The sequence below is a fragment of the Neovison vison genome, chromosome 3 (assembly GCF_020171115.1).
Source record: "Neovison vison isolate M4711 chromosome 3, ASM_NN_V1, whole genome shotgun sequence".
Classification (NCBI taxonomy): domain Eukaryota; kingdom Metazoa; phylum Chordata; class Mammalia; order Carnivora; family Mustelidae; genus Neogale; species Neogale vison.
The window spans coordinates 103,991,965-104,006,745 of NC_058093.1; the positions used below are offsets into that span (position 1 = coordinate 103,991,965).

The 14,781-nt window shown below is 44.8% G+C and overlaps 1 protein-coding gene across 1 annotated transcript in view; it reads left to right on the forward strand.

Annotated features, from left to right (window-relative positions):
* Positions 1–665: 665 nt before the first annotated feature.
* CFAP221 (cilia and flagella associated protein 221) overlaps positions 666–14,781 on the forward strand; it is an 84,983-nt gene continuing 70,867 nt past the window's right edge. Inside the window, exons 1-6 of the mRNA XM_044242623.1 lie at positions 666–753; positions 2,281–2,466; positions 4,660–4,760; positions 12,267–12,353; positions 12,474–12,572; positions 14,154–14,254. Of these exons, the coding sequence (XP_044098558.1) occupies positions 2,328–2,466; positions 4,660–4,760; positions 12,267–12,353; positions 12,474–12,572; positions 14,154–14,254 (527 nt within the window). The 5' untranslated portion in view covers positions 666–753; positions 2,281–2,327. The remainder of the gene's footprint in view (positions 754–2,280; positions 2,467–4,659; positions 4,761–12,266; positions 12,354–12,473; positions 12,573–14,153; positions 14,255–14,781) is intronic.

Here is a 14,781-nt window from a genome sequence, read left to right on the forward strand (position 1 = left end):
CTCTAAACGTGACATTTATGACACTCATGGGGCAATTAAATTAATTTTTAAAGGCACTGGCATTGTGGTTACGTTTCTAAAGAGTTCTTATCTTTTGGAGGTATTTCTGAAATACTTATGGATGAAATGATCCCTGGGATTTTCTTCAAAATGATACAGGTAGTAGGGGAAAGGTGCAGACGAAACAAGATTGACCATGACTTGACCATCGTTACAGATAGGTGTTGAAGGTTCATCGTACTATTCTGCCTACCTTCTTACGTGTTGGAAATTTACATAACGGAAAATGTAGAACAAACTATACCTAAGTATTCAGCGATTCCATGAATGAAGGTGTGCCGGGAAGCCCCGCCCACTGAGCTGGGGAGGCCCCGCCCCTTTGGGCCAGCCGCCCTCCCGCGGTCCGCTCTCTCAGGGTTCCAGTTTACGGTGTCTCCCGACTTTCTCACTTCCCCTCGGGAATCCATTGCCTTCGCACCTCATAAATCGCTCTTTCTCTGTTCTCGAGCCCCTACAGACTGCTCCGAGTCCCCAGAAGTCTCCTGCGGCCTCCGGACCTCGAGCCGCCGCCGCAGGGCCTCCCCCCACCGCAACCTCCGCCCCACATCCCTGGGGAGTTTGGTCGCGTCCGGCCGCAGACACCGCCCCGGGAGCTTGTCCGCGTCGTCATGGCGACGCTCGGAGCGGACGCCGACGCCTAGGCCGACGCCGGCATGGGCGCCCGCCGAATTCCGCCCCGGAACCACCTCCTGTGTGAGCCGCTTGGGACCTGGGGCGCGGACTTGGCTCCCTGGGCCGCCGCTGAGCTGCTCAGGCAGCCTGAACCCGGGGCGGGTGTCCCGCTGCGAGTCAGCCTGGGCTGGGGTCAGAGGAGAGAGAGAGGTCGGCCTAAAGGGTAGTGTGAGGATGGGGGTGCTGCGTGGGTCTGGGGTCGACCCCGACCCCTAGCAGGAGACGGAGTAAAGGGGCTCTGAGGGGAGCAGGCGTTTGGCTAGGGTGAGAGGGCCTGCGGGGTAGAGAGGGTGCGGCAAGGGGACCAAGGACAGGGGCGTGCGAAAAGAGACGGGGTTCACCCCGGAGTGAGTGAACTGGAATTGGAGCTCTCCTGAAAATGGTTTAGCCCTTGTTCCTGCGAAGTACAGGCAGGGAACTTGAGGCAGCCACGGAGAGGGAGCCTGAAAGTGAACTAGAGGCAGGTGCTGTTGAAGGGATGGAGGGGAAGTACACGGGTGTAGGGGAGGCTGTGCTGAGGGGGAAATCTTCAGAGATGCTAGTGAGAGGAGGTGGGAGGAGGTAAGGGGAAAGGAGAAACTTCCAGGCAATGATTATTAAACATTGTCTTCAGTGTGGTTACTGTATTTTGCTTGGTGCTGTGGACTGCAGGGAATCTAAAGTTATGAGCCTTCTCCAGGAAAAAAAAAAAAGAGAGAGAGAGAGAGAGAAAGAAGCACATAAAGATCCACATATGATTTTATATTCACTCTCAGAGACATCGCAGAGCAGCCCCCCAAGCAGGTACAAGGACCCCAAATTTAGAGACTTAGCTGTAGAAGGTGGCAAGATATATAGGCTTTATAAAGAGTGTACAAGGCAATAAATCATTAAGACCCAATGAGTAGTAGAGGCGTTAATTGCTGAAGAATGTGGAAGGGTGTTGGGGTCCACATAGACTTTATGAAGAGAGTGGAACTTAACATGATAAGGAAAAGCAAGTCTGACAAAGGGTCCCCGTGAACCAAGACCCTAGATCCTAGGGCAGAGCTCCTAGGAATGCCTTCTGTGGTGCTGGAGGAGGTCCACCGGCCACTCCAACTTCTCATCACCCCAGAGACAGACCCTGGAAGTTGGCCCCAGGATGCCAAATGGTAAAGGGTTTCGTGGTCACATGTAACTAAAGAGACTGATTTGGAGAAATTTCAGAAGAGGCCTATTTAACTATTTACTTCAAACTTTTCCAATTTGATTTATTTTTCCATTCATATACTCCTCCTAATAGCTCAAAAGCATCTCAGGACTACATTTTGGGGAAAGCTTTTGAGGAGAGAGAATGAAGGACAACAGAAGGGTTTTGAGCAAAGGCATGATATTGGGTTGTGATGTGTGACACGAGATTAATGGGACATCTCTGTGTGGGAATGGAGTGGCCAGGAGAGGCAACAAGGCAGGGAGGGCCTGGTACACACAGTCACAGAGGTACATTTGTCAAAGATTGAGAAAAAAAAACTATGTGTGTGGTTTCTCATACTGCTATTGTTTGGTCCCCCCCACCCCCACACCCAGGAAATGACCTTTGGCTCTAAAAAGAAGACTCGATTTTTCATGATAAAATGGCAGTGGTGAAAACCCCCAGCAGAGAACTGGGCAATGCTGAAGAACCATTTACTAATGTATCCCCCCTCCTTTTGAAGAGCCTAGTGGAGGAGCCCAAGAAAAGAAGAGAAGTACCGAATCACCTTCTAGAATCAAGTAAGTGAGTAAAAAAGAGATTTGCTTTACAATTTACATCTTACCGGGGGATCCAAAGTCCAGAAAGCACAATGGTATTTTTGGTGCTGATTTCTCTATATTGTTTAATGGGTTATATTGTTTCATGGGCTCACAATAGCCTTTATTATTAAACTATTATGGTTCTATTTAGGTCCATCCACTCATGATAGATTCTTTTGATGTAAATCAGTCACCAAGTCACCAAGTTCTATTGCTTCCTCTAATAGCTTACCTGTCTGTCCCCACTGCCTTGTTCCTCATCCTCAGCAGGGTCACTGGGTTATCCTAGTGCTCTCCTCTGTATCACCTTCACACCCCGTCATTTTCCTTTGTGCAGTCATGGCTGGCCCTGCCCCTATCTTGCTCAGATATGTTCAGTGGTTCCCTTGCATTGGGAAGAGAGTTGCAATTTCCTTCACTAGGCATTTGGCCCCCTCTGCTGTGGATGCAAGCCTGCCCACCGAGCACCATCCCCGCGCTGTGCACTGCTCTTTCCCAGCTCCTGCTTCTTCAAGACCACATGCACTTTATACCTGCTTGCCTTTTTCCATGCACATCCTTTCCCTGCCATGCACATGGAAAGCCTAGTAAAATCTTGTAGCTAGTATGTAAGAAGCTAATCATTTTGCCTACATTATTCTCACTTAATCCGCACAATGTCAATGTTCAGTTTTTATCTTACTGGTGGGGAAGTTGAGGCCCAGGGAGGTCAAAGGAATTATCCATGGCGGCACAGCTGGGTGGAGAGGTGTTGTTCTGTCACGGTTGCCCAATCTCCAGCTCTCTACCATAATACTAGGCCGCTCCTCACTCATCTCTCAAGGCCCATCACAGATGCTGAAATGTGGTATTTCGGTGTGGCTTTTTCATCACCATAGAACTTACTGAGTGCAAATTAGTAGACTTGACTCTTTCTGGGCATCAACAGAAAAATATCGGTTCTGGGTCTATTTTGCAGCCCTAGTAACGAAAGCAAAATGTTCAGCATTTAACAAGTTTACCAGAGAAGGTTCATTTCAATACTTAAAAAATGATCAAATAACCCACACAGTGATCACCCATCCCCCAGAAACACCGTCCTGACCCCATCCCAGGCCTTTGGTTTGGCCCAAACCTGATGACAGTGTCAGGTCACCTGGGGAGGAGAAGACCACCAATCATTTCATATGCACTCCAAATGTTTATAAGAATCACAGCAGGCTAAGCAATGGGGGAGGGTGTCTCAGGCTCATGTGCATTTGGCAATAGCCAAAGGTGAAAGGTCATTATGTGTAAGAAACTGAACAGCACCTTCATATTGAGGGAGGCTGTTCAGTGGTTGGAATCGGACAGACCTGGGTTTGATTTTTAACTCCTGGCCATGGGAAAGTTGCTTAATTTTGTTGAGTCTCAGCTCCTTCACCGGCACAATGGAAATAGTACCCACTGCATAGGGCTGGAACAAGGATTATGAACAAATGTCTAGCGGGTTGCCATGGGTTCTCAGTGCCTCCTCTACACGTCTCAACTCCTGCCTCATGAAGAGCTGGGGAAAGTATTATAGACCTGGACACTTCTGTGAGATCGGCTGTTTTAACCTCATTCTCAGAACCAAAGAGAAAAATAAAAAAGATATTCATGTTACACTAATAACAGTTTGAGACTTTACTGTCCAGAGCAATAATGACTCAGAGCTTTACGATTATTCTATCACATTGTAATTCTATTTGGAGGAAATCCAATGATAACAGGTAAATAATCGAGTGATGAAACTAAACACTTGGAGTCTTTAAACTGTGTATGTGTTACATAATAAGTCACATCAGGGTTACACAGAGCAGCAAAGTTAGGGTGTGTGCTATTGCAAGCTCATGTTTTGTTACGAAGACTTGTACAAAATGGGAAGAGCAGATTTTTTATTTTTTTAAAGAGCAGATTATTTTAGTGGGTAATAAACAATACATGTGAATTTGTGTTGTGATGCTGGTTATCTCCCAAATGATGTGTAAATATAGAAGGAGAAGCAGTACAGTTCATTTGGAATAGATCATTGATCTTGTATCCTCTGTCTGAAACTTCCATATGCTAAAAATACCCTAAATTAAAGAAAGCTCACATTAATAGGATCTTCGTTATCTAATATTTTCTCTTATGTCTCATCTCATGGTGTACTTACCTACATTGTTTTTATAGAGGTTTATGCGAAAGTTGTGAATAATAAGGTTATACAGGCAAAACCTGGCATATTGCATTTTGGAGGCTACGAAGTTGAAAAACACCACCAACAGATTCTGGTAGGTATTTTTTAAGTGTGGTAATTAATCATGGTAACAAAATGACACGAATGTTCTGCATTTATATAACTCATTCATTTAAAGAGCAGCATTATCTGCAGAAGCACAGGTGTGAGTTGGGCCAGAAAGTTGGGTCTAGGATGAGAAATTTTAAAGCCACACCAGTGTCCTTGGACAAGCTACTTTCCCCCTGCCAAGGGCTCCTCACAGCATTCTTTCCAAAGAGGTGTCATTGTTGACCCACTCTTAGGGGCTAGCAACTGTGCTTGCTGTCTCATGGTGATCACGTCTCACATGATTGGATTTCATCCTTACCCCAGCTCTGTGGAGGTTGTAATATTATTCTCATTATATGGATGAGGAAACCAGGATTCCAGAAGGTTCAATAGTTGGTTCAAGAACACACAGCTAGTAAAAGTGATAGAGACTGACTTTGACTTTTAAGCTGCCTTATTCCAAACCAGTGCCTTCCTCCTCCAAGCCTACACAACCAGGGAGAGGGGTATCCCTTTCCTAGGAGGCTTCAGTGAGCATTCTGTTTCACGTGCTTGGGTCCAGTGCTCATGCCTAAATCAGCCATTCTGGCCAGAGAGATTCAAGCCAGGTCTGGGTGGCAAGGGTCCATTCTACTGGACGGCTCCAGGAGGGGCAGTTGAAAGGATGAACTATAGCCCACCAGGGAAGGGTCCCCTCATTGACCTGCGGGTTCAGACTGGGTGGGCCTGGGGTGGCTCCAGCATTCCTAACTCCTATGCTTAGAGGGACCTGAAATTTTTTTTTTTTTTAAAGGGATGGGGAGGGACTGAGGGAGAGGAAGAAAGAATCTTAAGCAGATTCCACATCCAGCCCATAGCCTGTCAACCCTGACTTCATGACCTGAGATGAAATCAAGAGTCAGACACTGACTGAGTCAGACCAACTGAGCCCCCCGGGAGCCCAGGACCTGAACATTTAAGCTCTATAACCTCGATGACTTCACTTCAGTCCCCTAAAGTCACACTGAGCAGGTGTCTCAGAACTATCCCTGCTGGGCTCTGGGTCTGAGCCAAATGACCTCTATGCGTGGTTGGAGGGGGGCAGAGGCAGCCTCCCTCCTCATGAGCCCTCTGAGACTCCAGCTTTGTATACGACGTTCCGCCTCTGGCTCTGTCACCAGCAACCACAAAAGTCTCTACTTTTAGAGGGCAGGGGGAAGCTGACAAATGCTAAAGCTGTAGGGAGGTAAAGTTAGGTTTCTATCAAGTAGTCCCCAACAGAGGATGCCATTTCCATGCATCCTAGCGCTTCGAAGTGGGTAGAGAGAGAATAAACCCAGAGAGAAATCTGTTAGGTGCTAAGCGTTTCCTCTCAGAAAGAGGGTAAGGTTTGAAAACCAGTCTATTAGGCAATCTGCTGGTCAACCTACAAGCATGCACTTCTTAGAACAGAGCATCAAAGACCAAGGTTAGGAAGTGGTTCCGGAGCCTACTTTTTCTGGTGTTAGGTTTGCTATCTCCATGATGATAGGGTAGATCTAAAATAATTATCTTTCATAATTGTTCATGTTTATAATGAATATAGGAATAAATAATTCACTCCCTACCCTCCAGTTCCCTCACTCCTCTTATTTCCCCACCCAGTCTACCCCTACCCCAGGCAACTGCTCATCTGCTTTCTGTTGGCATAGATTTAACTATTCTGGATTGTTCATGTAAATGGAATCATGTAACACAACGTAGTCTTTGTGACTGGCTTCCTCCATTTAGTGTTGTTTCCCAGGCTCATCCACCTTGTAGCACCTATCAGTACCTCATTCCTCTTTGTAACTGAATACTATTCCATTGTACGTCTCTACCACATTTTGTTTATCCATTCATCAGTTGGTGGACATTTAGATGTCAACTTTGAGGCTATTATGAATAACACTGTTAGGAACATTCCTGTACGTATTTTTATGTGACAGATGTTCATTTCTCTTAGATATATACCAAGGAGTAGAATTGTTGGGTTGTCGGTATATTAGTTTTTTTGGGCTGCTATAACAAATAACCAAAAATTGAAGGTCTTAAAAAAAATAGAAATTTATTCTGGAGGACAAAGTCCAAAATCAAGGTGTATGCAGAGCTGTGCTCCCTCCAGAGGTGCTTGGGGAGAATCTGTTTGCTTCTGGCAGCTTCTGGCAGGTGTTCCTTGGCTTGTGTGTATGTAACTCCACTCTTTACCTCTACCTTCATATACCTTCTCTGGCTCTGTGACTTCTCCTCTTTTAAAAGGATACATCACTGGACTAAGGCCTACCTGGATAATTCAGGAAGATCTCATCTCAAGGTCCTTAACTTAATAACATCTGTAATGATCATTTTCCCAAATAAGGTCACATTCACAGGGGCTAGGTATTAGGATGTGAACATACCTTCTTAAGGCCACCATTCAACTCACTGTTTGTTTGTTTTTTTAAGGTGATAGAAGCTTATTGAATGCACCACAAGGGAGTGGCAGGCAGGACAGCAGAGGAGAAGCCATCTGCTCAATTCACTATTTTATTTGTATTTTTTTATTTGCATGCTTTATTTGCATTTCTCTAATAATTAACAATATGGGGGGGGAGAGCTTATGGAAACTTCCAGCTGGCTTAGTCAGTAGAGCATGGTACTCTTGATCTCTGGGTTATAGGTTTGAGTCCCACATTGGGTGTAGAGATTACTTAAAAATATTTTAAAAACAAAGAAAGGAAAAGCTTGTGGGAGGAGAAGCCACTTGAGATAGCCCAAAAGGAAAGAGAACTGGGAAGAAGATATTCAGGGCATAGAGGAAGACATTGAGAGAGGTCCAGGGTGCATGCTCCTTATTTGGTCACTAGTGTACAATCTAGTTTACCTGGATTGTAGGGTTTGGGGAGGGAGATAAAAGCTTCATTCTGTTGAAGAACAGAGACCATCTCTTTGATACAGCACAATGCCTAACACATAGAAGTTACTCAGTAAACACTTGTGAATGACACTGAGTTCACTTCATTGGAAGAGAGTGACTTGGTGAAGACTCACACACTCCCAAGTAAATACAGTGTAAAGTCTATATAATCATACTGCTTCTTTCAGACATGAAGACAAACAGGCACAGATAAAAGTACAAAATGATTTCATCTTAATAACATTCCGGGAGATCTTGGGAGGGCCAGCCTCCTGTTTCCACTAGCAAAGTTAAGCGGAAGCCTAAGGCAATTACCTTGAGATTCTTGCCAAAGAAAGGGGAAAATCCAGCTCTGCTTTTATCTTGGTTTTGCTACAGGAAACTATGCAAATTGCCCAAGAATGGAATGATTGAATGTGGGTTTAAAAACCACAATAAATTGTTCATTAACATTCGAGATTGATCCAGATCTGGTTATAGGATTTAAAGCATTTTACTTGGATTCATAGTGAGATCAATGCTTTGACTTACTTTAAAATTTGAAAGAATGGTTCCCAGGTTTCTCAAAACAAAGACCTCTTAAATTCTTTTTTCCTCACAGAAAGATTTTGTTTGTCTGGAAAACTATATTTATTAAGTAAATAATTAGGTTTCTCACAAGACAACCAGTGTTGATGTTGCCAGCCTAAAACAAAGTTGTTAGAAATTAACAGTTCCTTTAGGCTTTCTGAAATAATGGCATTAGTTTTCAATTCCCTGTTGCAATCTTTAACACCACTCCCCAACATATAGCCAAATATTACATCTTTTATTATAATGAATGGAATCTATGTTGTTTGATTCTTTTTAAAAAAAATTTCTAATGATATATCTATCCATTTTAGAGAGAGAGAGAGAGAGAGAGAGAGACCACGTGCACAAGCCAGTTATGGGGAGAAGCAGAAGGAGAGGGGAGAGCCCCCAAGCAGACTCCTTGCTGAGTGGGGCGCCAGATCCATTGCTTGATCCCAGGACCCCAAAATCATAACCTGATCCAAAATCAAGAGTCAGAGGCTTAATCAACTGAGCCGCTCAGGTGCCCCTTTACTTTATTTTTATTTTTATTTATTCTGAGAGAGAGAGTGGTACAAGCGAGAAGTAAGTGGTGGGAAAAAGGCATAGATAGGGAGAGCAAGAATCTTAAGCAGGATCCATGCCCAGTGTGGAGCCCAACACCAGGCTCTCAATCTCACAACCCTGAGGTCATGACCTTAGCTAAAATCAAGAGTCAGAGGCTTAACCCACCGAGCCACTCAGGCACTCCCCTATGTTGTTTAATTCCTTAAGAAATGAATTCAAGGGGGCGCCTGGGTGGCTCAGTGGGTTAAGCCTCTGCCTTCGGCTCAGGTCATGATCCCAGCGTCCTGGGATAGAGCCCCATATCGGGCTCTCTGCTCAGCAGGGAGCCTGCTTCCCCCTCTCTCTCTGCCTGCCTCTGCCTACTTGTGATCTCTATCAAATAAATAAATAAAATCTTAAAAAAAAAATGAATTTAGGGGCACCTGGATGGCTCAGTGGGTTAAGCATCTGCCTTCGGCTCAGGTAATGATCCCAGGGTCCTGGAATCGAACCCTGCATAGGGCTCCCTGCTCTGCTGGGAGCCAGCTACTTCCTCTTCCACTCCTCTTGTCTGTTTTCCCTCTCTCGCTGTGTCTCTCTCTGTCAAATTTTTAAAAAAGAAAGAAAGAAATGAATTCAGTATTTTCTAATTGGTAATTTTTTATTCATTTGACAATGTAGATATTACCTACTGAATTCCAGTGCTTATCCTTCACATAAAAATGAGTTGCGGGCATATTTGAATTTGCTCTGCCACACTCAGGTTGGAGGAAGCGACAGGTTTCTTTATTTTTATTTTTATTTTTTTTAATTAGGATGTGCCCCAGCCCTCACCCACAGGTGCTGGCTGTATTTCAGTCTCAGGAGAGCCAGCGCCTATCTCCTCCCTTGGGACCTTTCAGGGATAGTGGAACACCTGAGCCCACTCAGCAGCTTTGAGCACAGACCTCTGGTCTCCAGCCCGTGACGCTGCTTGCTGAAAATTGACCTAAACCCACCGAGTGATTACATATTACGTAGATTTTGAGAACCTGACCCTGATGGGAGGTGGAAGCCAAAGGTCCCCTCCCAGCAGCCTTGCTACCAGGTGTACCTGCGGCTATGAAACAGGTCCGAGAAGAAATTCTGCTGTGCATATGACACTCACTAGCAAGCAGGCAAAAACGAATGACCATACTTGACATCTCCAGGAAGGCCCAACCACAGCTCCTTGCAAGGAAACTTTGCTGGCAGCAGATCTAGTAGGTCCACTGATAGGATTAGCCTACCTTTCAACCAGCTGACAGGATTTTTTTTGTGCTGTGCAAAACACAAGACCCGAGGGAGTCCTGGGTTTTTGAAGGTCATGCTAAAGGATCCTGGGTTCTGGGCTCACTGGATTCTCAGATCCCTTTTGTTTAAAAGCAGGAATGCCTGTATGAAAGTTCTGGTTAATACACCTGTCCTGATATTGTAGACCCTCTAGTGCCAGTTCAGGTGAGAAGGATTGAAATGGCCTGAGTCACAACCTCTGGAGTATGGATTCTGGATTAGGCTCCCACATTGTCTACTAAGCACTCCTGGAGTGCAGATTACTGATTTTTTCTAAGGTTTACCACACTTGGGATGCATATTAAAAGCAGTCCCTACACCCTTGTTTGTTGCCCTGTCCTTACTGGATTTAAAAAAAAAATTTTTTTTTAAGTGACAGCCAATATAACTGCTTCTGTTCCCAGTTCTTCCTGGACTCTCCACTCAAGGCTTCCAACTCCAGGGTCTCCCCTGATGACAAGCATGGGGGCAGAGTTCTTTGTCAAGGCTTCCAGGCCTGGGGCTCTATGGCTACCTACCCTCCCCAGGCAGGTCCCACCACCCCAGGATTCCGGGTGTGATGGGCACAGGCCCCAGGCATCCTGGGTCCCACCATACCTATCCCCCCTCCCCCCTCTCTCTTGGAAGGACCATCTTGTCCATAGAGCCCCAGGAGCCCACACCTTCACCAAGACTGCCCCTGTGCAGGGCCCTTTGGAGGTCCAGAACAGCCTGGAGAATTTTTTTTTTTTTAAGGCTAATAGCATATTGAAAAAAAAAAGAAAAGATATGTCAAGACAGGGCATAAAATAGGGTCACTTTAGGAATGTTCACAGGTGACAAACAAGAGTTTTTAACAAATCCAAACACCACTGTAACCTCATCAGGAAGTAATGTCTGAATTTTAATTTAGGGCTTCAGTGACCATGAGGCCTTGGGCAATGAGCCCCATGACAGGCCCAGCCTCTGGTCTGGACTTTGGAAACAAAGGCCTCTTAACTGTCCCCTGGCCCAGGTGAAGACCCAATCCCCAGATCCCGAGGTTCTTGGTCCCATCTCGAGCAGAGATTTAGCCACCCAGTTATTTTATGAAGCAAGTTGTCCTGCCTCACAGCGGGGGCCTTCTCTGGTCACCATCGGAGAACTCCTGACTTTCCTGAATTCCGACTTCTTTTCCATTTGCCCCAGGCATGGATTGGAGGCTGCCTTAGCCACACTCTTTTTCCTGACATTTTGACCACCGTAGTGTTGCCGGGCCCCCAGGATCAGTGGCATGTAATTTGAAGTAGTTGTGGGAGGTGGTGGGTGGCTGACTTTTTAGCTGGATCAGAGGATGAAATGGAGTTGTGAAAATTCATAAGTGATAGGAAACCTGGTTCGTAATGGAGTCGGGAGGCTGTCACACCCTGCTATTCCTCTGTGACTGCAGACCCCGTAGGAAGAGATACACCTTGCAAGTGCGTACTTTAGGTACTACTTCACTGACCCCAGCAAGAGGAAGGAAGATTTTCCTTCTCCCCTAGCAACAGCCCAAGCCCAGCCAGTGAGAAACAGTCACAATCAACCAGTGAAAAGTCCCTACACTTCAAATTCCCAGTTTACTCCAATGGACTTTTGTTTATAAATAGTCCTCACCCCGTTCCCTCTTGCATCTCCCTTGGTCTGGGACTTGTCTATGGTTTTGCTACAGCCTTCTTGTCCTAGTTTGCAAATCTCTGTTATTCTGCATAAACCCACTTTTTGCTGGCAGAGTAACTGGTGGTTTTTTTGTTTTGTTTTGTTTTTGAGGTTAACAGAGCTCAACAAAAAGGCACACGTGGTAACTGGTCAGAATTGGGAATGAGAGCTGTGTAGAGGAGTTTACTGTCTGGGGGCTGCAGGTTCTAGTAAAGTCCCTAATCTGGGCAGAAGGCACTTTGGTATGCTTTATTATCCTTTAATGGGTGTTGTTTTCAGGGTACTTGGCTAGCTCAGTTGGTAGACCATGTGACTCTTGATCCCAGGGTTGTGAGTTCAAGCCCCACATTTGGTGTGGAACCTACTTCAAAAAAAAATTGTAAGTGGTGCTGTGTTTGTATTACTATTCTTTAAATGGTGTATGATGCTTTCAAATCTTCTAAAAAGTGAAACAATAAATTTTGTCTCCTCAAATTCCTTTAGGAACAAGATGATGAGATATGCAGCTAGCTAAAACAATGTTTTCCCTAAGCACTTCTCTTTCTCTCACAGCATCTGGTCAATATTTCCAATGAAGACGTACATGTGCATATTTTACCCCCTCAAACCAAATACTTTCAGATCAAGTATGTGAAAACGGTAAGCACGGCCTGTTGCCTGTTCTCCATGGCGCTCTCTTTGGATTGTGACTTTCCATGTGGCGGGTCTGCTTGGGACGCATGTGTAGTATGCCGCCACCACAGCCCGCTTGTCTTTTAGGAACACCGCCTCGTTCCCGGCTTGTCCCTCACTGTCACTGTTACGTTTTCTCCAGATGAGTGGCGATACTATTATGATTGCATTCGGGTTCACTGTAAGGTAAGTTTTCTTAAGATTGTTTTTTTGGAGGGTAAGGGACAGGGTGATGTCAAAACTTATACTCTGAGGGAAGAACAGAGGGAAATGGAGCAATAAGTGTGGTTTCTCACCCAGCGCGTGTGTTCCTTGGGCAGCCAGTGGGAGTAGCACGAAGGGTCCTTGTCCAGTGACTTGGGTTCTGGGTGCAAGAGCAAGAACCAAGAACCAGGGCAGAGCCATGAGACATCATTTGCTTCAGGCTTCCAGCCTGCCCTGACCTGGAAATTCTATCATGAAGCTGTAAGAGTTGATTAAAAAAAGAAAAAAAAAAAACCTTTGTCAAATAGCTTATGATCAAGATCCCCGAATTGTGATTATGAACCCCAGGGACTAGATGGTGTTGTGTTGGAATGTCCTCAGAGGCAGCCCCCGGGGGCCAGCAGGGAGATAGGAGCCTGGTGGACTGACCCCAGATGGCTGGGCTGTGTGGGTCCCTCTGAGCCTTTTCGAGGTCACCAAATTCATCCTGTGGCCACCAGCCAAGGCCAGCTCCATGTGCTGTCAATCCATCTCTTCTAGCGGCCCCCCCATATGTCCCTTTGCTCCCCTAGGTCCAGTTCTTGCAAGTCGAGAAGGCTTAAGGGGAACTAAAAGTACACCTTAGTAACCCATGAGTTCCAATCTTTAAAAAGAAAATTGAAAAGCTAAACTGAAAACAAAGGTAGGGTATGGCTTTCAGCAGGAGCACCCGCACCAAGAAGATGAGTCTTGAGGACAGGCATGGTACAGAGGGCCAGGGCCCATCTCCTGCTACTCAGGGATAAGGCTGATATAATACTCTGCACAGATAATGCTCTTATCTCTTTCAGGCCATCATCTGCCTTAATTCTTAAAAATACCTTTATTTTGTTTTTAAAAATTGTTTAATCTTTAGTTTTTTTAAAAAAGATTTTATTTATTCATTTTAGAGAGAGAGAGAGAGTATGAGCAAGGGGTGAGGGAGAGGAAGAAGAGGGCTCCCCGCTGAGCAGGGTGCCTGACGCAGGACTGTATCTCAGGACCCTGGGATCATGACCTGAGCTAAAAGCAGATGCTTAACTGGCTGAACCACCCAGGCCTCCCTTAAAAATATAGGCAGAAGTATTCCCATTTTGCAAAGGAAGAAACAAGGCTTGGAGAGGTTTTGTTTGAGGTCAAACATGAAGCGGGATGGCCAGCAACCCTCTGGGCCCAATGTCAGTTCATGGTTTATGGTTCATTGCTCTCTGTTTCTTTTGGGCTCCTACAGACTAGGTTTGCTTATAATTTTCTCAAATAGAAGTAGGTAGATTACTGTCTTGGTATCTATAGGAAGACATTGTTATCTTTGGCTTTACTGGATAATAGTGAATATCACTTCAAGGAAATGTACTTAAAATTTCCTACAGTTTGTTTATAGTTGGGAAAGCTCAATATTTCTGGTGTTATATGTAAGCATTCAGGTTTCTTAAGGAAATGTTTTTTAGTGATAGCAAACAACATAAGAAAGTACTTACAAGTTCATTTTTGAAAATTAGAGCTTCCAGTATGGTAAACTTGACTTTTTCCCTCTGTTAATTTTAGGGAGATGACACTTTGCTTATTCCCATCCATGCCTATCCTGTCATGAACACATTGGACTTTCCCTCATTTATAAATCTATCCAACGTTTTCCTTGGTGAAAGGTGAGTTACCAAGATGAACTACCAAAATGTTATAGGTCATGAAAAGTTAAGGTATATGCACATAGAAACTTAGATTTGTATTTTTCCTAATGGCAGGTTATGCTTGTAGCTGAGTTAGACTGGACTTATAGTTGGAAAGGCAAAACAAGGGGCCCCTGGATGGCTCAGTAGGTTATGCATCTGCCTTGGGTTTGGGTCGTGATCCTGGGGTCCTGGGTTGAGCCCTGCATCAGGCTTCCTGCTCAGCGGGGTTTCTGCTTCTCTCTCTCCCTCTACTGCTCCCCCTGCTTAAGCTCTCTCTTTCATATATATATATATATATATATATATATAGTATTTTAAAACGAGTGCCTACCTGGGAGAATTGTCCTGAGGATTTAAATAGGTTAAAGTAAAATTTAACAATAATTTAATTTAACAACAATAGTTAACAATATTTGAATGTTTGAATTATGCAATATTTGAACATTTTAATACTTAATAATAGTAAGAACAGTGTTTTGCATGTAGCTACTGATTTAAATTAG